At 43.2% G+C, this 25434-nt stretch overlaps 1 protein-coding gene, 1 long non-coding RNA gene and 1 other non-coding gene across 3 annotated transcripts; 2 read left to right on the top strand and 1 right to left on the bottom strand.

Annotated features, from left to right (window-relative positions):
* The first annotated feature begins 1014 nt into the window (after positions 1-1014).
* Positions 1015-24826, top strand: LOC124006208. The gene is made up of 3 exons (XR_006833744.1): positions 1015-1250; positions 12390-12473; positions 24670-24826. It is a non-coding gene; the product is annotated as an uncharacterized LOC124006208 (long non-coding RNA).
* On the top strand, positions 2298-2379 carry trnas-gcu. Its single transcript has one exon. It is a non-coding gene; the product is annotated as a tRNA-Ser (tRNA).
* Positions 8504-11496, bottom strand: LOC124006201 (endosialin-like). The gene has a single exon (XM_046316047.1). The coding sequence runs from the start codon at positions 11262-11264 to the stop codon at positions 9186-9188; it is 2079 nt and encodes a 692-aa protein (XP_046172003.1). The 5' UTR covers positions 11265-11496; the 3' UTR covers positions 8504-9185.
* Positions 24827-25434: the final 608 nt, after the last annotated feature.

Here is a 25434-nt window from a genome sequence, read left to right as displayed (position 1 = left end):
AGGCTTCAGAAAGCCTCAGTTTCACATCACTAGGTAGCCTAATGGCTCAAACTTGATCTATTTGTGGACGGGTCTGAACGTCAAAATTGCGAACTCACTATCCTTCTTCGGTGGGGTTTAAAAGCAGTCTGCATCCAATGTAAATACTGCATTACCGCCACCTACTGGACGGGGTATTGAGCGAGTAAAAACATCATACAAAATACAAAAATAGACACATCCTGTTGTGGAAAAAAGTACCCAATAATCATACTTAAGTAGAACTAAAGATATCTTAATATAAAATGACTAAAGTTAAAGTCACCCAGTAAAATCCTACTTGAGTATTTGGTTTTAAATATACTTAAGTATCAAAAGTAAATGTCATTTATAAAATATTACTTAAGCATCGAAAGGAAAATTATAAATAATTTCTAATTACTTATATTAAGCAAACTAGACGGCACAATTTTCTTGTTTTTTTAAATTTACCGATAGCCAGGGGCACACTCCAACCCTCAGACATAATTTACAAACGAAGCACGGGATGTAGGGATGACCGGGGATGTTCTCTCGATAGGTGTGTGAATTAGACCATTTTCCTGTCCTGCTAAGATTTAAAAATGTAACGAGTACTTTTGGGTGTCAGGGAAAATGTATGGAGTAATTTTCATTTTCATAATTTTCTTTAGTAATGTAGTTAAGTAATAGTATTTATTTTAATTTTATTTCACCTTTATTTAACCATGTAGGCTAGTTGAGAACACGTTCTCATTTACACCTGCAACCTGGCCAATATAAAGTAAAGCAGTTCGACACAAACAACAACACAGAGATACACATGGAATAAACGGCTGCACAGTAATGTCTCTTATCGATGGCGGTTGTAGTGATATCCTTTAGGACCTTGAGCGTGGCCATGACCAGATCTGAAACCAGATTGCATAGCGGAGAAGGTACGGTGGGTTTCGAAATGGTCGGTAATCTGTTTGTTAATTTGACTTTCGAAGACCTTAGAAAGGCAGCGTAGGATAGATATAGGTCTGTAGCAGTTTGGGTCTAGAGTGTCAAAAATATAAATAGTAAAGTAAAGTACAGATATCCCCGAAAACGACTTAAGTAGTACGTTCAAGTATGTTTTACTTAAGGACACGTCACTGGACACATCAACAAACAAAACCCATCCCACTCCTTCAGTCACTGTCCAATCCAAAACAGGAGCCTGTGAAGGAAGAACAGTCATCGACACGATTCCTTGCAAGACCTCGGCTGTGAGTGTGAAATCATGAAAACCCTCAAAAAAATGTTCAGTCTGCTTGTGCTGTACAGTTTTTGACCATTGCAATAAATGATACCAAAAACAATAACAGCACTTACGGTTGATTAGGGCAGCTCTAGCACGGCAGACGTTTGACTAACTGACTTGTTGGAAAGGTGGCATCCTATGATGGTGCCACGTTGAAAGTTACTGAGCTCTTCAGTAAGGCTATTCTTCTGCTAAATGTTTGTCTATGGAGATTGCATGGCGGTATGTTAAATTGTATACACCTGTCAGAAACGGGTGTGGCTGAAATAGCCGAATCAACTAATTTGAAGGGGTGTCCATATACTTCTGTATATATGGTGTATAACCTCCGCTGGCATTCGATACTCATCCTATTGGCAAAAATATACTCGCCACATGACCAAATCTGTTTTACTTATGACACTGATTGGATTCATTATGCATAAGGCTCTTACAAGATATCTCATAGACAACATTATGTCTTGTAGAGATCGTGAGAGGACACTTTCCTGATTCAAACAAACGCTATTTTCTGCCAGACATAGAATTCAATCCAATTCAACATCGGGTTTCCAGGCAAGAAGAAATGGAGCCAATATTTCTGTAAGGTCCATATATCTCTCCAAAACAAGTACTATTGTGAATTTTACAACAAATGTAATGGACTCAACTTAACTAACACACTTTAATGTACAGCCTATTAAATACTGCACGTTATTACAATGATAAAGATTGAAACTTTTTAGCTTACTGTACAGTAATCAATAAATGTGAGTTAAAAAACTGCCACAGCTCTGTTGTGCAAAGACTGTTGACAGCTAACTAGCATCAAATGTTCCGCTGACGCCTATCTTGCACACTGCACAGTGGCAACTGACTGAGATGAGACTGCTTTTCCCACCTTAGAATGTTGTATAAATCTATAGCTACATTAGCCTTACTACGGTAGCTAGTAAACCGGCGCAAAGACATCTAAAAGTTAAACAGTGAAGCAAATGTATATAAACTGATATTTTCCGCAATGACTTTAACTGACGAGGTGGCCGAGTGGTTAAGGCGATGGACTGCTAATCCATTGTGCTCTGCACGCGTGGGTTCGAATCCCATCCTCGTCGATAAATGTTTTTCCAACAATTACTTTTGTAGGTGTTGTTTCGTATCTACGACTGTGTGCAAAAAGTACTTTACATGTGAATTATAACAGCATTTATTTATAATATGAATTACAAAAGCAAGACATAGGTGAATCGCTTTATACAGCCTGGTAATTTAGGCTAGTACTGGGCATCCTGCATTTCCATGTAAAAAGCCCAATAAATACTAACTTGAAGTTGATAGGAGCACATCATATTTATTGTGAAATGAAAGCTAAAATTCCATATGTTTTGGGGGGATTTTGTCGGTCCAAATCTGAACCAAATATATAAAATGTTCAACCATTTTCCATCCTAAAAGTTTGGAATAAGCAAAGGCTTGCATTTCTTGTCAGATGGAAAAGGGGTATTAGAAAACATCTACCAGAAAAAGTCTTAAAAGCTATTAGAAATATATCAAAACACAATCATGTTGAAGTAAAGACCCCTGTCAACTAATAACATCATGTATATTTATTTAGTGTTGTAGTACGAGTCCGGTCTCAATACCACATTTTGAATCTCTTGGTCTTGTCTCAGTGTCGGTCGTAACTCTGTTTCGGACAGCGAGGACTCGTAATTACATCTGGAGACCAGCCGAGAACAGCGTACTAAAAAACTCATAATTATCAGCTTCCATTCAGTAAGCGCATAACAGTGCTTCGCCAGGCCAAATATATACACTCCTTCCTAAAACATTCATACCTGAACAGTCTTTATATCGATTATAGACATGTTTGCGCAGTGGCGAACCTTTTGGACCAAGGCTTTCAGCGTGTGACAGGTTCATGATGCTGAAATGACATGAACGGTAATACCAACACTTATGTAAAGTAGCGATCCGTGGTTAAAATCACTGGGGAAGCCAGTAAAAAAAGTCATATTACAACCTGTGTTGGGATAATTGCGTTGTTTTCTCTATAATCCTGTTAGTTCATATGATTAAAGGCCGAGACAATAAGAATACAATAAGAATAAATTGAACCACACCTTTGTTTCATCACAAAACTAGAGGACAACCCCTGTCCGGTGAAGTCCACAAAGGATATGGCATGTAACAGACAGTTACATGACCTACATGGCCCACAGCATGGTCAAGCAAGTTAATGTTTCCCTCATTTCTGGACCACTAAACAACTATTCACTTAGAACCACAGAGAGTTGCCGCAAGTCACACAGAAAACAGGAGCTGCCTCCAGCATCGTTTCATCTTCAACATTTCAACATCATCAAATCACCTATGCTTAGTGTAGTACAGTGACAACAAAAAGATACCATTAAACAATATAGTCCAATCAACATAAACGTAATATGATGTGGCTGTCCATGGTTCTGATTTCTGTGTGTGTGGGTGTGCATGCTTGCAAGTAGAAAAACATGTTGACTCACCCTACTTGTAGAGAATGCCAATGCCATCCTCCTCCCTTTCATGTTGCCAAAACTGTCTATCACTATGTCATACACTATATGCTTTTATTGTTTGTTGTCCTAGGATACCTGTATAAAATGCTTGCTCGCTAGCCTAACTTCCATTCGTGGGCCACTTTAGCTAGTTAACATTAGCCTTCTACATCTACTAGATGATCTAGCTACGCATTGAACTTCCATCTTCTCAGGCCAAGAGCACAGCAATGTATGAATTAATGGTTGGATCAGAATCACTGTTATAATCACTGGCCTGTATGGAGAATTAAGTAAAACCACAAGTCCAAATCCGTATCTCCATCCATGGCTAATTTAGGAAAGGGACACTTTTAGCTAGCTAGCTAGCCACCAGAGTACAACAACACAATGAGATGCAACAATTCAAGTTGTTTCTGTCAATGACATTATGTTCCCAATGCAATTTGATAGGCGAATCCAAACGGGCTTCCCTTGACACTTTTTTTTGGTGCGCCAGGACCACTCACTCAGTTTAGCTCAACGATGATTGGTTATAATTATTTTATTTTTTTATCAAGGGAGACCAAATGCTCGCTGGCTTCCCTTGCATTCAATGCTACGGGCATCAACAATGTTATACTCGTTTGGACAGTTTTGTTATATTTTATATTTCAGTCTTCTGTGACGTCTATATAAAGTGGAATATTGGGATGCAACCTCAAAATTGAATACATTTCAACTCTATATCTGACATGGTACAGGTGTCTTCTTTTTTAAGCCCATAACCATGTGTGTGAGGTGTATACTTTTGCTTCAAAGTTGATTTGTTTAAGAGTACCAATAATCACTCTGTGTGACCCTGATTCAGCCCAATGTAGTAAAAGGTTAACTTGTTGTTGAAAGTTATTCAAATGAGCAACAACATCCTCTTCGACAACACCTGCTGCAGTCGCTGCAAACTAGCCTACAACAAAAGATAGATAGCTAGACCGTGGAAAACTACTGCTCACTATTGTGCAGTGCCCCGTTGACCTTAGAGAAGGCAAAAGTTTCCATTCGGTTTTTTGTAAAAATGGTCCCAACCATTACATGTCAAAATGTGATTGGTTGATTCCACTGTCACTCCAAAATGTTGCTCTAATACAGGGCAGATGCGTTCTATTTAGCTTCTGAAGGCCTAGCCAATAGCTTACTTAGCTAGCCAGATTTATCTTCCCGGTGTCACGCCCTGACCTTAGAGAGCCATTTTATTTCTCTATTTGGTTAGGTCAGGGTGTGATGTGGGGTGGGCATTCTATGTTTTGTTTTCTGTGTTTCTTTATTTCTATGTTTTGGCCGGGTATGGTTCTCAATCAGGGACAGCTGTCTATCGTTGTCTCTGATTGGGAATCATACTTAGGTAGCCCTTTTTCCCTCCTTTCAGTGTGGGTAGTTAACTTTGTTAGAGACATCATAGCCCTGTTAAGCTTCACGGTGGTTTTGTATTGTTTTTGTTGGCAACATTCTAATAAAAAGGAATATGTACGCTTACCACGCTGCACCTTGGTCCACTTCTTGTGACACCCGGATCCTGATTGGAACTTTTTTTCTCTTCAGTGTTAACACTTTCCTTTTAAGAAACTGAAGAGATTAAATCAGAACATCATTGAAAAGAATAGCATAATAATATTTATTATTGTATAGCCCTTCTTTGAAGGTGTAGAAGGCCCTCATTCTTCCCCACTGTTTTTGGGTTAGTGATCATTTGTGTCTAAAGTGTGTCTATATATATATTCTTCTAAAATATGAACACAGAAATAATGGACATTTTGAACTCTTATGGTGGCGATTTGACAGAATTACAATCATGATCTTGAATTGGACATTTTTCTGGTCTCGCCTTGATTCGGTTTCGGATTCGGTCTCGCTTTAGATGGTCTCCAACACAGCACTGCTTAGTTTAGCAGAAATGATTTGCCTTCTGTAAGTTTAAGAAACATTGACGAGTGTCTTGTCATTCTGTTACCAAAAACCCACATATCTTTAGGATATTTTCTCATTTCTCTCCCTCATGAGGAGGGAGGATAATGCAAGTTCACAGAAGTAACGAGTGAAGGTAGGCTATAGTGACCCAACCACATTTGGGTCACCTGCTACTGTCCTCCCTCCACTGGCCTACTGTTATGCTCAGCTCATAATCGATTTAATTTGCCTTCTGTCGCGTGTTCAGTGTGTTCTTTCTCTTTCTGTCGTGTGTCCATTTAATGTAACTGCCCTCTCACCCGCTGAGCACTGACCAACACCGGATATCCATGGACGTTGAAAAGTATCTGAAATATAGTCCGTCCAATTCTGAACCAATCATAACGCCTGCTTCAAACATTTGGTTTGGACAGCACATTACAGTATAGTACAGTAGAGTGTAGTACACAGTAAAGACCATTAGAGAAGAGTATAGGTCAGTACAATAAAGTACCGTACTGTACTGTACTGTACAGTAGAGTAGAGTTTAGTACAGTAGAGCACTAGAGTAGAGGACAGTATACAATAACCTATATTGTACTGTACTGAACTATACTCTACTTTACTCAACTGCATTATAAAGAGGGTATTCATAGGAAGTTTCCGGAGACCTTCTCCCTTACCTCACCTCGCTCATCAACTCATCCCTGACCGCTGGCTACGTCCCTTCCGTCTTCAAGAGAGCGAGAGTTGCACCCCTTCTGAAAAAACCTACACTCGATCCCTCCGATGTCAACAACTACAGACCAGTATCCCTTCTTTCTTTTCTCTCCAAAACTCTTGAACGTGCCGTGTTTGGCCAGCTCTCCCGCTATCTCTCTCTGAATGACCTTCTTGATCCAAATCAGTCAGGTTTCAAGACTAGTCATTCAACTGAGACTGCTCTCCTCTGTATCACGGAGGCGCTCCGCACTGCTAAAGCTAACTCTCTCTCCTCTGCTCTCATCCTTCTAGATCTATCGGCTGCCTTCGATACTGTGAACCATCAGATCCTCCTCTCCACCCTCTCCGAGTTGGGCATCTCCGGCGCGGCCCACGCTTGGATTGCGTCCTACCTGACAGGTCGCTCCTACCAGGTGGCGTGGCGAGAATCTGTCTCCTCACCACGCGCTCTCACCACTGGTGTCCCCCAGGGCTCTGTTCTAGGCCCTCTCTTATTCTCGCTATACACCAAGTCACTTGGCTCTGTCATAACCTCACATGCTCTCTCCTATCATTGCTATGCAGACGACACACAATTAATCTTCTCCTTTCCCCCTTCTGATGACCAGGTGGCGAATCGCATCTCTGCATGTCTGGCAGACTTATCAGTGTGGATGACGGATCACCACCTCAAGCTGAACCTCAGCAAGACGGAGCTGCTCTTCCTCCCGGGGAAGGACTGCCCGTTCCATGATCTCGCCATCACGGTTGACAACTCCATTGTGTCCTCCTCCCAGAGCGCTAAGAACCTTGGCGTGATCCTGGACAACACCCTGTCGTTCTCAACTAACATCAAGGCGGTAGCCCGTTCCTGTAGGTTCATGCTCTACAACATCCGCAGAGTACGACCCTGCCTCACACAGGAAGCGGCGCAGGTCCTAATCCAGGCACTTGTCATCTCCCGTCTGGATTACTGCAACTCGCTGTTGGCTGGGCTCCCTGCCTGTGCCATTAAACCCCTACAACTCATCCAGAACGCCGCAGCCCGTCTGGTGTTCAACCTTCCCAAGTTCTCTCACGTCACCCCGCTCCTCCACTCTCTCCACTGGCTTCCAGTTGAAGCTCGCATCCGCTACAAGATCATGGTGCTTGCCTACGGAGCTGTGAGGGGAACGGCACCTCAGTACCTCCAGGCTCTGATCAGGCCCTACACCCAAACAAGGGCACTGCGTTCATCCACCTCTGGCCTGCTCGCCTCCCTACCACTGAGGAAGTACAGCTCCCGCTCAGCCCAGTCAAAACTGTTCGCTGCTCTGGCCCCCCAATGGTGGAACAAACTCTCTCACGACGCCAGGACAGCGGAGTCAATCACCACCTTCCGGAGACACCTGAAACCCCACCTCTTTAAGGAATACCTAGGATAGGATAAGTAATCCCTCTCACCCCCCCCTTTAAGATTTAGATGCACTATTGTAAAGTGACTGTTCCACTGGATGTCATAAGGTGAATGCACCAATTTGTAAGTCGCTCTGGATAAGAGCGTCTGCTAAATGACTTAAATGTAAATGTAAATAAGTAGATGGATATGATAAGCAATTATAGCATGATCACTTACTATAGGCTGAGTAAAAGTCCTGATGATTATGATGTGTTCTGACCTAATAGATAGAGTCTTAACTTAAGGAGAAGAGAACCCCACATGTTTTGGTTAGTGAAAGGGATACAGTTGTAAATCTACTAGAATCTTTTACAAATATAGGCCTAGGCCCTACCGCTTGGGGGCGCTGTTTCCCAATTAAAGACAAAAAGAGGCAGATAAAAACACAAATTTATTTTGCTGTTTTTTTTAACCTTTATTTAACTAGGCAAGTCAGTTAAGAACAAATTCTTATTTTCAATGACGGCCTAGGAACAGTGGGTTAACTGCCTGTTCAGGGGAAGACCGACAGATCTGCACCTTGTCAGCTCAGGGATTTGAACTTGAAACCTCTCTGTCCCAACAAGGCTGTTGGGATAGTCTAAATTACACAATATTCCTAATAATTTCACGGTATGAGGTACATCAATCAAACAAAACAGCAATGGTTTATTGACTTTATTCAAATCCAATGCATATTCAGTGCATCTAGAAGGACACAATTTGATTAGGCCTGACGAACACACGTGGGTAAACATCGCAAACGGCAACATATCCAAATATTATATAATTGGAGCGTTTCTTTTCACCTCCACACAATTCATGTGATGGGATTGTTTGTCATCTGGGTTTCTTAAATTAGTACTCTGAAGTTTATTCTGTTTATTATGAGCAGCCTCAACGACGAGGTCTACTCCACATAATGCCGTTAACTTTATCACCTGTTGAATGAACAATTACTTAAGATATTTTCTGACGGTGGGTAAAAAAAAAGCACCAGCAGTGAAATAGGATCCACTTCCCCTCGACGACGTCATATCCCCTTGTCCTCATGACCATTTATCAGATCTTTACAACGTCAAAAAAAAAACAAAAAAACACTGCTTCATTTAAACGTGGTCGTGATTTTTGGAGCACCAAAAATAAGCATTCTTCCTACATGGACTTCCGAGACGCTGGGATGTTCCACGGGAGTATTGCAGGGGTCCAGTTTCACAAGTGGTGGCGGCAGAGGCCATCAGCTGGGTGGTCTGGATCCTGTCTGTGTCCTTTTATTCAACCATGTTCCCTATTCACCCCCCTCTTTCAGAACTATTCACTAAAAAGACAGTGTCACCTCTAATGGTCAAGCACGAGATTTCACCTTGTTTTCCCCCTCTGACTTGGAGGTGCTGATCCAGCGGTAACAGTCAGTGATGCTCTTGTTTTGTTCTACAGCACAGCTAGTGCAGTACACAATGCCTAGAGCCAGCATCACCACAATGAAAACACACAGGGGCACCAGGAGTGCTACTAGTAGCCAGCTCTTGTCATCCTTCCTTTTGCCTTTACTCTCAGGCCACTGGGCCCCTGATGCAAACACTGTTTGGGCTGGAGGTGGGACTCTGAGCGTGGTGGTGGTGGTGGTGGCCTTAGCGTCAGAGTCTATGTCTGTGGTTTCTACCACTCTCCCAGCTCCCTTGTCATTCTGGACTGCTGGGCGGTGGCTGTCACTAACCCTGGACACCACTGAGGGATCACTTGCTTGGCTTTGAGTGTCATCATCTTCCTGCGAGGAGGAGCTGGGCGAGGGTGTGACAGTGTTCCGAGCGGGCTTTCTCCGTGCGAGAACACCCCAGTGTGAGTTACGGCCACCCGACGGCCTGCGACGAACCGGTGTAGATGTTGTCTCCTCCTGCGGGGCCTCTGTAAACCAGCCCAGGTCAGTCGGAAGCCTCTCAAGGACTGTCTGCTCTGTCAGCCACTCCAAACGTGTGGGGTCTGTAACCCAGTCTTGGTCTGTAACCCAGGTTTGGTAGGACGAGGTGGTTGTTGATGAATACTGGTCATCGCCTTCTGGAATAGCCATGCAGGAGTACTGGTCTGACTGCAGCTCATATCCTGCCTCACAATAGCACTCAAACCCACCCATATAGTTGAGACACTTCTGGTGGCAGCTGGCTGGGGTCTGGCACTCATCCACATCCTCGCATAAGCCTGGATTGTCGGGCAGCTCAGTGTAGCCTTGGCGGCAGTGGCAGGCAAAGGAACCGGGTGTGTTCTCACATCGGTGTTCACAGCGACTGGAATCGTTGCATTCGTCAACATCCACACACTCGCCATCTTCATCGGGCTCGTAGCCCTGGTTACAGTGGCACTCGAATGTCCCAGGAGAATTGGCGCATATATGAAGGCAGGGGGCCCGGAGACACTCATCCACATCCAGGCAGTTGCGTCCATCAGGTGCCAGCAGGTATCCGTTTGGACATTTGCAGCGGAATCCCTTAGCGGTCTCCTCGCAATCAAACTCACAGTTGGCATTGCCACAGGAATGGTTCGGCTGGCAGGTATGGCCGTCCTCTGCCAGAGTGAAGCCGTCAGAACACTCACAGTAATACTGTGTTTCAGCATTCTGACAGAAATGTTCACAGCCACCATTTTCTTCTTCACACCAGTCCTGGAGGCCATCAGAGCAGAGGGGGGAATCCTTTGACCAGCCCACACTCCCGTCTTCCCTCAGCATGCAAAGAACAGACTGGTCTCCTAAGCTGTCTTCATTATCTGGGCAGGGAAGGGTGGCCACTGAGCCAAAGGGAATGTGAGTGAGGATGGTGCTGAGCAGGCTGAAAGGGGTGGTATACAGAGCAGGTCCGCCTCCCTCACTCTTCAGAGAAGGGCACATCCCCCGGTAGGTGTAGTGACACATGAATCCATCCACAGTCAGCGAGCAGGAGCCATCCAGCCACTTGAAGTTGTCGTGCTGCTCCCGGGTGTCAGCAGCAGTGTTGACACTCATGACGACACAGCGGGGCGCGGCACAGGTACTAGGGGAGTCCGCCCTCAGCCAGTTGGTGTACTGCGTGTCCTGTTCACCTGTGATCCATTGGAATCCCCTGAGTGGGCGTGTGGCAGAGCACTGTCTGGGCTGGCGATGGAGCCCCATCCACAGTCTGACCCTGGCCCGTGGTCCGCGTTGCTCCACAGACGACAGGAGCTCATGGACCACAGCCACCTCCTCAGAACTCTTTAGGGTTGCCAGGGAACCACCTTTGTCCTTGCAGAACCTTGCTGACTCCCGAAAAGTCTTGCGTTGGAAATAGACGGCGTAGCAGCCACCTGCAGCGCAGAGAGCATCTTGCTCCTGCAGCTCTTGTCCCAGAGTCCAGGGAAGCCAGCAGGCCCACAGAAGAGCAAAGGAGCGCAAGGCACAGATCATCTTCCCCATCTGTAACCACTGTCTTTTTTCCCACCTCCCTACACCTCTCTCTCCAAGTTAAATTATTATTATTTTTTAATTCAAAAAGTTTATTTCAGCCTTGTTTCAATGTTCGACCACTTCTCCCGAACAAAACACGTCTGTTATTAGTAAGAGGTATTTAGTCCGAGGCCTTCTCCTGAGCTCCCTGCTTGTCTACCTCTGCGTTGTTAGCAGCATTCTAACTGATCTGCAGGAGAAAGAAAAGAGGGGGAGGGAGGGAAGAAAGAAAGAAGGAGGGTACGTGAAGGAAAAAGGATTGTATGTTTTTGGAAGAGGGGGCGGGTAATGACTGAGTGTGTGGAGGAGGGGGGCTTGCTGTGCTGGACGGTGGTTTTCCCTTGTGCCATATGGTTTTCATAACTTTTAATGGAATTTCTCGCAACCCTGCTACCAACCACATCAACCACTTCAGCTCCATCCACAATAATGGAAACTGTTTCACTATCCCAGTTTTGCAGACAGAGGAAGAGTGGCGACTCAGATAAATCCTTGTTTTTGTCCCAGGGACTGATTACTCCTATAGTCTAGTTGTTTAGACATTTTTTATCCCCCTCCATTCTGTTTCTGATGTATATTCAACCGTGAGACACTCCATCACTGGTACTGAATTCCATGTCCAGCTTCTTGTAAACATCTGGTCTTTTTTTTGAAAGGTCTGTTGTCTGTGACGTTTAGAGAGTTTATACGTGGCTGGATTTATTCATTATATATGAATACAGTTCATCCTCGGCACACAGTTCATCCTCGGCACACTGCGCCTGAAAATGTGAAAAGACAGGAGGGACAAAATTCATTATGACATCGGTAGAGTGTTAGATGATTGGACCAAGATGTGCGACTACGCAGGTTTACAAAATCGGAGGGAAATGGAAGAGTATGCAGACAAGTACTTTTTTAGTGTGCAGGGCTTTTTAGGGTCAAGATGAAAAAGAGCAAGGAAGTTAATTGTGGCTTTCCCAATACAAGTAGGAACTCTACCATTGTACAGGTCATCCAACAGTCACAGTTCAAGCAATGGCTGTTATTGTTCTCTGAATCTATTCTATTATAGTGGGCAAATTTAAGTATACCTTTTTGTTTTTGATACTTTAGGGCCCACTACTGCATCACTGTCACGGCAGGTAACCTGGCTTTGTCACGACCGTCATGGGAAGAAGTGGACCAAAGCGCAGCGTGGTGAGCGTGAATTTTCCTTTTAATAGTTCAAATGTCACCAAACAAAACAAGAAATAACACAAATGACCGTGAAGCTAACAAAGATAACTTCCCACAATGACCAAAGGGAAAAGGCTGCCTAAGTATGATTCCCAATCAGAGACAACAATAGACAGCTGTCCCTGATTGAGAACCATACCCGGCCAAAACATAAACCTACAAAAACATAGAAAATCAGAACATAGATTACCCACCCAAATCACACCCTGACAAAACCAAATAGAGACATAAAAAGACTCTCTAAGGTCATGGCGTGACAGTCTTGCTTTTTTTGACCATCCCAGGGGCAAAATACAGTATATTTCAAACAGTCCAATATCTTACTGGTCTTTTCCAAGTCAAACAATTTTGGTTCAGGATAATATCCTTCCAGATGGCTACCTGATCGTGTTTTCCATAATGCTAGTAGGCTAGATACAGTATCATGCTGAGGGCTTAGAGTGCTACAAATATAGAGGAATGGGTCTTCCTGCTGTTGATATCTGGATGAATTTGTTTTCTAGGTTATTTCAGGTACATTACCTTCAGCTACTCCACAGATTCTTTTTGTCATCAATTCATCTTAATTTTTGGAATGAACAATGTGATGGTCAGGTTAGCCCTTGCCCTTGTCTTTTGACCCACTGGTAGGGAAACAACACTTAGGTCTGCTCCTCTATGCATGTCTGTATATTATATAAGAGAGTCTGATCAAGAAGTTTCAGATGTGTATCAGATTGGCCTGCTCCACTGGCTGGAGTTTCAATGCAAACAGAGAACTTGAACTGTATGAGATCACTTCCTGCAGGCCAACTCTGCAGATCTTATCGAGCATGGAATCCCTTTAATCTCTCTTTCTCCTTCTCCTTTTTTAAAATATGTTTTTTTACAATTTCACCTCTTGATTCTTTTTTTTGTCAAAGCCATACATATATCCATTCCGCAGTTTGAGCTTCCCCGACCTGGTGTTGATGAACACATGACCAAAAAAACAAAATAACTCATTTATTCAAACTTAATCATAACTAAATAAATAACTTCTATTAACTTGACTAATAGAATGGTTTATTTCACTGATTTGGCAACACTGAATAATTTATCTTTGTATAGTTTGGGTGCAGTTCACATTGAGGTTATGCTACACAATTTCACAACTTCATCAACATCTGTTATATAATACCAGTGATTCAGTATCAGCAAAAATTTTGGTGGGCCAACAAAAAGCAGCTAACTTCCTGCAATTGTACACATTTTGTCATGGGGAAAAGATCAAATGTAGCTATTTTAAAGCTAATTTCCTGCTATTCTATACATTTTCCATGGAGCAAAGAGGATCAATTACAATTTTATCGCTCATCTCTGTCACGCCTGCTCCCGCTCTTCCTCCCTGGCGCTTGAGGGCGCCAGGGTGCCCTGCATTACATACTCCTGCCACCATCATTACGCGCACCTGCCTTCCCTCGTCACACGCATCGGCGATTTATTGGACTCCCCTGGACTCTATTACCTGTTTATTACCTCCTCTATATTTGTCGGTTCTCCATCTCTGTTCACCGCTGCTGCATTAGTGTCCGTATGTCATTTGTTACCTGGTTCTGACGCTGTTCTTGTCCTGTTCCATGTCTCACCTATATTAAATGTTCAACTCCCCGTACCTGCTTCTCATCTCCGGTGTCGGTCCTTACAGAATGCAGCAGCAGGCAAACGAAGCTTCGGGTGAGTGCTTGCTTTCTGGTTGGTGGTGACATCGGGTCTGGGGCCCGCCGCCGATGGAACCAGGGGTGCCTAAGCCAGCTCGTCAGGCTCCCACGTCCTAGCTGGCTCGAGAGGTTTCCTTGCCCCGATTGACTCGGCAGGCGGCCATCCCGCGTCAGGTCTCAGCCGGATCGTCAGGTTTTTACGCCCAGCTGGCTCGTCAGGCTGCTACACCTCAGCCGGGTCATCGGTCTCCCACGCCGCAGCAGGATCGACAGGCTTTCACGCCTCAGACGGGTCGCCAGGCTCCCACGCCTCTGCCGGTTCGCTGGGGTTTTACGACCAGCCGGCTTGTCCAGCGTCCGTGCCTCGGCCGGCCCGTTAGGCTCGCCCAGGTGGGATGCCGGGTGGTGCCCCTAGAGTGGGGGGGGGGGGGATACTGTCACGCCTGCTCCCGCTCTTCCCCCCTGGTGCTCGAGGGTGCCAGGCTTCCCTGTATTACGCACTCCTGCCACCATCATTACGCGCACCTGCCTTCCCTCGTCACACGCATCAGCGATTTATTGGACTCCCCTGGACTCTATCACCTGTTTATTACCTCCTCTATATTTGTCGGTTCTCCATCTCTGTTCACCGCTGCTGCATTAGTGTCCGTATGTCATTTGTTACCTGGTTCTGACGCTGTTCTTGTCCTGTTCCATGTCTCACCTATATTAAATGTTCAACTCCCCGTACCTGCTTCTCATCTCCGGCGTCGGTAATCTCCTAATATTCACCAGGCTGAGAGCAGATAGCAAATATATAGGTGTGTTGACTCTGATAAAGGCACTAAATTATCTTTCTTGTTAAAGGGTGGATTCCGACCCGAGTTAAGCGCTCTTAAATGGAACGTAATTCAATGTATGTTTTTGTATTTTACCACTTTTTATCTCCCCAATTTCAATCTTGTCTCATTGCTGCAACTCGCCAAAGGGCTCGGGAGGCGAAGGTCGAGCAATGCGGCCTCCAAAACATGACCCACCAAACCGCGCCTGGTTAACCCAGAAACAAGCTGCACCAATGTGTCGGAGGAAACCCCATTCAACTGACGACCGAGGTCAGCCTGCAGGCCCTGGGCCCGCCACAATGAGTCACTAGAGCGCAGTGAGCCAAGTAAAGCCCCCCCCTGGCCAAATCCTCCCCTAACCCGGACAACGCTGGGCCAATTGTGCGCTGCCCTATGGGACTCCCGATCACGGCCGGTTGTGATACAGCTCGGGATTAAACCCGGGTGTGTAGTGACACCTCTAGCACTGTGATTCAGTGCCTTAGCCTTCTGTGTCACTCGGGAGGCCCCGTAATTAAGTTTTTATGCACGTTTCTCTCTATGTGGATTCTGATCTTAAGCATGAGGATAGCATGCTATTCACCTGCTATTCATTCGGGATGGAGATTGAATATATGAAGGTGAGGCGGAGATGTGTCAACACAGACCGTATTCTAATCTTGATTTAATTCCCTAATAGTTCCACTACCTTTACCCACGAGGAACCATGAATAACATCTAGTGAACCTACCAGTTCCAAGTGGGAAAATGCATTTACAGATCTTTTTTTTCTATAGAAATAATAACATTCTCCATGCACTGTAATTTACAACTGGAAAAGAGCTAAACACCAGTCTCAACGTCAACAGTGAAGAGGCGACTCCGGGAAGCTGGCCAAAGAAAAAGCCATATCTCAGACTGGCCAATAAAAACAAAAGATTAAGATGCTTAAAAAAACACAGACACTGGACAGAGGAACTCTGCCAAGAAGGCCAGCATCCCGGAGTCACCTCTTCACTGTTGACGTTGAGACGGGTGTTTTGTGGGAACTATTTAATGAAGCTGCCAGTTGATGACTTGTGAGGTGTCTGTTTCTCAAACTAGACACTAATGCACTTGTCCTCTTGCTCAGTTGTGCACCGGGGCCACCCACTCCTCTTTCTATTCTGGTTAGAGACAGTTTCCACTGTTCTGTGAAGGGAGTAGTACACAGTGTTGTACGTTATCTTCAGTTTCTTGGCAATTTCTCGCATGGAATAGCCTTCATTTCTCAGAACAAGAATAGACTGACGAGTTTCTGAAGAAAGTTATTTGTTTCTGCCCATTTTGAGCCTGTATTCGAACTGTATTCCAGATACTCAACTAGTCTAAAGAAGTCCAGTTTTATTGCTTCTTTAATCAGGACAACAGTTTTCAGCTGTGCTAACATAATTGCAAAAGGGTTTTCTAATGATCACTGAGTCTTTTATAATTATAAACTTGGATTAGCTGACACAACATCCCATTGGAACACAGGAGTGATGGTTGCTGATAATGGGCCTCTGTACGCCTATGTAGATATTCCATTAAAAAGCAGCCGTTTCCAGCTACAATAGTCATTTACAACATTAACAATGTCTGCACTGTAATTCTGATAAATTTTATGTTTTTTTTAATGGACAAAAAATGTGCTTTTCTTTCCAAAACAAAGGCATTTCTAAATGACACCAATCTTTTGAATGGTAGTGTATCAACATATCAACTTCCCCACAGTAAAGTTTATGAAATGCTGTGCCATTATGCATAATTTAAATCGTAAGGCCTTTTAATTTGCATAATTAATTAATGTCTTAATTATAGGCTACCCTGACATTCTCTTTTTCCAATTAGTAACATGTTCAATATTAGCCACTATCAGTATAGACCAATAACTACACATATCAGTATGACTAATAACCACACATATTCAACTTCCAATCTACTGTTAGTTCCCTTCAGTTGGTATAGCCTACATTATCATTCCATTTAATTGCATTCTTTCGTTTACCTTCATTTTATTCTTCTGTAAACGCTGTCGCGTCCGTTTCGTTGTTGCCGAGGATCATTTGTAACAGTTCATAATGTATAAAAACATGTAGGCTATTTCAATTGTTATGGACCCAATGTAACCCAATGCAAACCAACCCCGAACAGTTTGAACTCGACACACGGTGCAATACTTGGCCGTGTCATCATACAGTCCCATGGTTAGTGCAGGCAATAGACAAGGGCATAACCAACTATTGTACACTATTCTCCCTATAGGAATGATATGTACACTAATTTTCCAACTTTACAATGGGTTGAAGTACTGAATGGATACATTTTCAGAATGAATCATACCACCGTTTACTTTCTTTCCTGGGGTAAAGGCTCTCCAAACCTGTTTTTTTTAATGGTTCAAAAATACTTTCCTAAACCTAAATAATCTACAAGATCAGACTATTTTTTAAATCAACCAATTGGTGCTGAAACGGAGACGAATATGCATATATTTAGATGTTTATCTTTAAATGATCCCTAATATTCTGAACCCGTTCTCACGATATAGTCTAGCGAGTCTGTCAACAAAATTCGAACTAAAAGGTACACCGTATTTAAAGGGATTGCTTAATTAAGATAAATGTACTGGAAACCCTATTGAAAATCCACGAGAAAATCTGTTGGCCAGAGGGTTTTCGGCGATTGAATGAAATGTATTCAGAGCGCGCTTGCAGAGCACTTTACGCGACTGAGTAAGATAAGTCTTAATACCAAATACTGAGAAGTGGGTAGGAAAACATACATTTCTAAGCCTGAATCGGCCCTCTAAATTAACATATGCAATAGGCAGTGGCATAGTGCATATAGCCATAGAAGCACAGTGACATATGTCTCAGTCATATTCGTGGCTTATTGGGGGTGTGGCTTTCAGTTAGTTATTTTTGGCAATCTGTCCCGTGAGAGTGAACATCCTTCCAGTTAATATGTTCTCCTATATTTCATAAAATCTGACTAACCCAGTGCACTTCTTGCCATCAAGTATATCTGATGGTGTTTGCATGTTGAGGTATTCCATGTTGGAATGGTATATAGGCTACAGTGTGGAGAGAAGGTATAGTCACCAGACCTGTCCCCCCCCCCCCCCCCCCCCCAAACTCGTCTTGGATCAATCTATGAATCAACTAGGCAACCAATGGGAATGGTAAAAACAATTAAACCACTAAGAGCGGACATCTGCCCAAGTGCACACTAGACTAGACTATCTAACTCTAACCCTCTGGGACACTGACAAAACATGCAGGGGGTTTCAGCCCCACATCTCTCCTCCTGACCTTGCCGTTGCACTAAAAGCAGACGGGAGGACACAAGGACATAATACATCTGACCAGCTCTCAGACAGAGCCCAGAGACCCATGCGGACCTCTCTGGTGCAGCTCTCAGACAGAGGAAAGAGAGATTGTATGTGGCAGGGCTTGCTCTTTCTCCTTCTCTTTCTCTCGCTTCTCCTGGCTTTTCAATTAGTCTGCATGAGAGTCTCAGATCTGTTAGCTCCTCCTGCTTCCATATCCAGCCAGAACCCAGCCGTTGCCTTTTTCTGCAAGGACTTCTGGAGCTGCATTTTAGAATTGCAATAGATAGAACAGACAGGGTTATCCACTCAACGTCGAAGAGAATACATTCTATACAAAATATACTAGAATCACTAGGGTCCCCTTCTGATGAAATAGCATTGGGCTTCCTCTCAACTTTATGGCCGATTACACTATTACTGCCCTACCAAGCAAAAAGGCAGCAACTGCTAATTTGGTTGAAAATGAGTTAATGTCATTGAGTTAATGAGTTCATGTCACTGCATAAAGTTACGGTGAAACTGTGGTAAACTCTACCTACATGTACATACTACCTCAAATAACCGGTGCCCCTGCACATTGACTCGGTATTATTTCACTACTGCTCTTTAATTGCTTGTTACTTTTTTATCTCCTTACTCTTATCTGTATTTTTTTTAACAGCATTGTTGGTTAAGGGCTCGTTAGTAAGTAAGCATTTCACTGTAAGGTCTACTACACCTGTTGTATTCAGCGCACGTGACTTAATAAGATTTGATTTGACTTTGATTTGAAACCGAAGGTAAATAAAAAGCCATTTTTATCAGTTCCATGCTATGAGCAGTTACTGCCTTTTTGCTTGGTAGAGCAGTATAGCCATTGCGTTTTAAGACACATATACAGTATGTGTATAGTCCTCTTCTATGTACAGTAAATACGTTGAGACATCATCCAATTGAATAGGTCCCAGGTGTGACCTTCTCTCCTCACCACTGACACACGCGTAGTGCAAGTTATTGCTCCTTAATGTGTAAACCATGTGCTGCCTCCGTCTCCATGGACCTGGTAGCCAATTTACACATACCTCAGACCTTGTCTGGTGTGCAGTGCAGTGCTAAGGCCTTTTAAAGTTATTGATGGCTGGTTGTCTTGCCTTTGTTCAGCTAGTACTACTGTATGAAGAAACCCTGGAGATATTAAAATAGCGCAGGTACTCTGTCCCAGTCTGTTTTCAGTTGTTCAGCAGACATACTCTGAGTCACTGTATTCTCAATTGATCTTTCTAGTTTTGGTATTTTTTAAATATATTTTTTTTACCTTTATTTAACTAGGCAAGTCAATTAAGAACAAATTCTTATTTTCAATGATGGCCTAGGAACAGTGGGTTAACTGCCTGTTCAGGGGCAGGACGACAGATGTGTACCTTGTCAGCTAAGGGGATTTGAACTTGCAACCTTTCGGCTGCTAGTCCAATGCTCTAACCGCTAGGCTACCCTGCCGCGAAGAAGACATTTATTTTTTTATCATTGGTTATTAATAATTTCCTATTTCTATACGCTACTTGACGTGTCTCTTAACCCTAGACTTTTCTGACTAAGGATAAAGTTGATGCCCAAATTCACACATCTTGTATCGATGTGAAGTGCTGTTTTCTTGTATTGGTCAGACCACCCATACCCTCGCCCATGTCCTTTACGTTGGCTTCCAGGCACCACGTACAAGCCGCCGGGCAGGGTTGGGTAGGTTACTTTTTAAGTGTAATCCGTTACCAGTTATCTGTCCAAAAATTGTAATCAGTAATGTATCTTTCAGATGACTCAAACTCAGCAATGTAATCGGATTACTGTAAATTACGTTTGGATTACTTTCCCCTTATTTTAATTAATGTTTTTGTATTTATTTGCACATAGGAAAATGCAAAACAATATTAAGGAGAGTTTAAAAGGTAGACAAAAGTAATGTGCAGGAGAGGTAAGAAATCCCGAGAGCCGGTAAGAAGTCACGTGACCTTTGAGAGGGGGCTATTATCTCTCTATTTGGTTAGGTCAGGGTGTGATGTGGAGTGGGCATTCTATTTTTTGTTTTCTAGGTTTCTTTATTTCTGTGTTTTGGCCGGGTAAGGTTCTCAATCAGGGACAGCTGTCTATCGTTTTCTCTGATTGGGAATCATACTTAGGTAGCCCTTTTTCCCTTCTTTCAGTGTGGGTAGTTAACTTTGTTTGTGGCACTTAGCCCTGTAAGCATCACGGTTGTTTCCTTTGTTTGTTGTTTTGTTGGCGACCTTTTAAAATAAAGTCAAATGTACGCTCACAATGCTGCTCTTTGGTCTACTTCTTTCGACGGCCTTGACAGTGTTCTACAGCTTATCATGAGATACTCTATATCGTGCACCAGCTGTTATTTACAAAAATACATAGCCCTCGGTCCCTTGTCTTGCCAGGCGCCGCTGTTCTATCCTTGCCAGTACAGCGTATGACCAGCCAACTGTATGTTGATAGTGTCGTCGTTCAGCCACGAATCCGTGAAGCATAAGATATTACAGTTTTGAATGTCCTGTTGGTAGTTTAATCTTGCGCGTTTAATCAATTTTTTTTCTCCAAAGATTGCACGTTTGCTAGAAGAATGGAAGGAAGTGGGGGTTTATTCGATCGCCTAGAAATTCTCAGAAGGCAGCCTGCCCTTTGGCCCCTTTTTCTCCGCCGCCTCTCCATGCAAATCACGGGAATCTGGGCCTATTCCCGAGAAAGCAGTATATAGTTTGCGTCGGGCTCGTCAGACTCGTTAAAGGAAAATAAATATTCTGCCAGTCTGTGATGAGTAATCCCAGTCCTGATGTCCAGAAGTTATTTTCAGTCATAAGAGACGATAGTGGCAACAATATGTACAAAATAAGTTACAAAAAACGCAAATAAACTAACAAAAACACAATCGGTTGGGGACACGTAAAACATCTGCCTTCTCCCCCGGCGCCATTTTTAAAACACATGATTGGAGATATATACAAAGAAGAAGGAAAATATTGTGAATTTGACTTGAAATTCAATCATAATCTAAATAAAAGGCTGATAGGCACAGGGATAAGACGTTAAGTCGAAAGTCCCTTAAAGGCCCAGTCAAGAAATTATGTTTTTGTTGTGTTCATATCATAATGTGCAACAGTTGATGAACTGTAAACGTGTGGAAAAAGTTGACCAGTGTTATCTCCTGATAATTGCTGGTTGAAAATCAAATCTACGCAGGACCTTCTAATCAGCAGGTTTGAATTGAACTGAATGTCATTGAGAAAACAGAAATGTGTCAAATGTATATTTTCATCCTATCTGAATAAAAAAGTAATCCAAGAAGTAATCATCTAGTTTTTCAAAAGTATCTGTAATGGGATTACAATATTTTAGCTGGTAACTTAACTGATTACATTTGTTTTGTAATCAGATTACATGCAACTTTACATGTAATCAGTAACTCCCCAACCCTGCCGCTGGAGACTCCCATTAGACATACTGAAACAATTAACTAAAGCCATATAGTCAACTAATGGAAGGGAACAAATTCCCATTGATTTTGGTATGGAGTAAAGGAAAAATTGAATAATTATATCCACATCTTATCCACACACTGTCTCAAACAGTTTGCAATTAATAAGAAAATGTTTCCAGGGAATCACTCTTTCACAAACAAAAAATCCACATTCACATTCAAAATTCAAAACACTCATTCAACATTGAAACCTTGACCGCGAACAGTAGTTTAATGGGGTTAATGTGTCCATTGTGGAATTCCCTGTTTATTGCCCCGGGTTCCTGCTGTTAATGACGGGGGTGCATAGACGTCCCATCAGGGTGGCGTGTCAACATAATAGAGCTATAATGAGCTCCCTAATAGGACCTATTTTTCACTATAGGAAATGTCTACACCATAGAATTACATGTAAATGATAGCCGTGTGGACCATATAGATTCTATCTAAGGCTGCAGATACAGCCTAGTGTGAGAGTACAAATACATGTAGTCCAGCTACAGCGGGGTTGAAGCCCCCCTGGGTTCCTGCTAGGAGAGATGAGTGGAGGCTCCGGGCTATATCTGCATATAGAGGATGACCGTATTATAGTGTAAGTGTTTTGAGTGCTGAGATGACAGATACCAGAATGGCAGATGTTTTCCTCCAGTCTTAACTCTGTTCAGTCTCAATTCTTGCGCAAAGAGGTGGAAATGGAGAACCTCCTCCCGTTACAGTGCTTAATACGTCCCGGATAGTTGCAGTGTTTTTTTTAACAGGGGAAAATAATCCGATTCCTGGGCCAACACTGAAATGTCTGTCCAACACATTAATGATATCTGTTTCCTTCATCAACATTTTTTTAGGCTAGCTATTAAGACTTATCTTTGGTGGGAAATGATGTAAATACTTGATCTGTGTTTGTGTATCAGTGGGTGGCTAAGATTGATAAAGATTGCCCTACTTTGAGCAGTACTCTCCCAGAGACTGATTTGTTCTGTCGTTCAGACACCCGTGAAGAGTTCATTGAAACGTTCTGATTATTATCGCCACCTCTTCGCCACACGGGATTTTGTCAACACATCTGCGACGGGGCTCTTGCTGAAATGCTCATCTAATCTTTATAGTTCTGTACGTTCTGTACTCCCAGTTGAGCATATTTTATTTCACAACTTTACAGTATGATGCCGCGATTAACGTTTAGAGTTTGGAGATGTATCACTTCGGTGATTTTACAGTGAGTCCAGCCAGACAGATTTACATGTGCAAATCATTACAACTGCAAGCAAAAGCAGTGTAACATATTCTGTTGCTGTCCTTTTCAAATGGCGATCATTCCTCCTCTCTTAAGTCATATTGAAAGGAATCACTGCAGTAAGAGAATATTCTGGGTACAAAATGACTCATAGATCATTCATTTACCAGATGAGAGAGCCTCAGCTTTTCCATATTTCACGATCATCCGTGTGTCCTTCTGTGCCTTTCTGAGGGCTGGAAAGAAAAGGCCAAAAAGGACTACGTGAAGGACCATAAAATGTCTATGTGAATGGATCATGGTAAATGCATTAACAATAGGAGGTGAAATGGCACATTAAAGCTTTGCGGAAATCAAATCCTCAGACTATTGATAAGCCTCAGACTATAGATGGTTGCCTGTGGGGGAAAAAAGTCCACAGACTTTCCCTCTAAATGAAAGGGGGGGGGGGGGGGTCGCTCTGGACAAGAGCATCTGCTAAATGACTAAAATGTAAATGGTTGGTTCTGGAATAATATTCGATGGTCCTTGAGCATTACGAAACTTTTCTGTCTAAATAATATGTTGTGCTAGCTTTGCATAATTCTTACCAAGTGATTCAACATTCTAGATTTTTAAATATCCCAGAATTGTTTTATTGTTTGACAGGGGTTGACAGAGCTCTCTTGATTTTATTGACAGTTCTGTCTTGATTTGTTTAACATCTGTATGCCTCTTAACCTCTCTCTCTCTCTCTTATTCATATAATAGGGGAGGGGACATTTATTTATATCGGCCATTATTGTTCTTTAAAAAAAAACAGGACCTCATGCACAGAGAAGCATGTACATGCTCACATACACACCCCACTGATCTCTGCTTGTGGTCCTGAACCCTCTGCCTGTGGATCACTGGGACGTCTCTGGGGGCCCTTGGCCTGTGAACTGGCTATTAGCGGAGCTTGACGGTTGCCGTATGTTAATACACTCCAGGCAGTCTCCAGTTACTTCTCTGTGATGCGGCGTCTTTGACCTTGTGCTGTTGCCACAGTGCCTCATGAGGACGCTGGAATGAAAGTTTCCTGGATCTTGAGTCTTCCCGAGCGGCCTCTCTGAGCCAAGTTCTCTCAATACTGAGAAAACAGAGAGAATGGAAATACTCGTTTTCGAACTGAAACCATCTTAAACCAATGCTTCTGAGTCCATTTAGAGACACTCAAAAACATATTTCTGTCGTTTTGAACCCACGTCAATTGATAAGTGTGGTTTTTATGTGAACCCACTCAGATGACAAGACACCTTGGGCAGAAACTGTCAGCTGCTAAACCCATGCCTTACACTCAGGAAGAAGGAAAATAACCAGAGTATAACATTCCAGTCCATTTAGAGAAAAATGTACATGACACAGGGTCAGTGAACAGCAGCCTTTGTGCATTGTACTGGGAGAGCAGGGTTTCCAATAGCACAAGACACAGGAAATATTTAAACACATTCGGCAAATGTCTGCTCTTGCACAGCTTGGTTATCACATTTTACTGTCTTTTCAACAACAGAAATATACATCTGGTGGCTGATATTCTACCCAGCATTGCTTTGATTAATATACACTGTTGCCCTCCAGGACCAAGACGGGACTGGAGCGTAGTAGTCCACACTGACTAAACACCTCCCTCTGCAACTGGATCCTGGACTTCCTGACGGGCCACCCCCAGGTGGTCAGGGTAGGTAGCAACACATCTGCCACGCTGATCCTCAACACTGGAGCCCCCCAGGGGTACGTGCTCAGTCCCTTCCTGTACTCCCTGTTCATCCTCGACTGCATGGCCAGGCACGATTCCAACACCATCATTAAGTTTGCCGATGACACAACAGTGGTAGGCCTGATCACCAACAACGATGAGACAGCCTATATGGAGGAGGTCAGAGACCAAGCCGTGTGGTGCCAGGACAACAACCTCTTCCTCAACGCGATCAAGACAAAGGAGATGATTGTGGACTGCAGGATGCACCTGAGCTCAATTTTGAGTCTCATAGCAAAGGGTCTGAATACCTTTGTCAATAAGGTATTTCAGTTTTTTTAAACAGTTTTTTTATACATTTGCTAAAATGTCTAAAAACCTGTTTTCACTTTGTCATTATTGGGTATTGTGTGTAGATTGATGAGGAAAAACATTTATTCAATGCATTTTAGAACGAGGCTGTAACGTAACAAATTGTGGAAAATGTCAATGAGTCTGAATGCTTTCAGAAGGCACCGTATATTTGTATTTTGAAGCGCATGCGTGTATTAAACGTGTCTGGTTTCAAGGCTTCTGTAACTGTTTGCCTTACGTGCAGAGAGCAGGATAACTGCCAACGCAGCTGTTCAATAACATGGTGGAAATGG

Source organism: Oncorhynchus gorbuscha, linkage group LG02 (genome assembly GCF_021184085.1).
Source record: "Oncorhynchus gorbuscha isolate QuinsamMale2020 ecotype Even-year linkage group LG02, OgorEven_v1.0, whole genome shotgun sequence".
Lineage (NCBI taxonomy): Eukaryota > Metazoa > Chordata > Actinopteri > Salmoniformes > Salmonidae > Oncorhynchus > Oncorhynchus gorbuscha.
The sequence above is the reverse complement of the archived record's forward strand: the minus strand, read 5'-3'. Positions and strand labels throughout refer to the sequence as shown.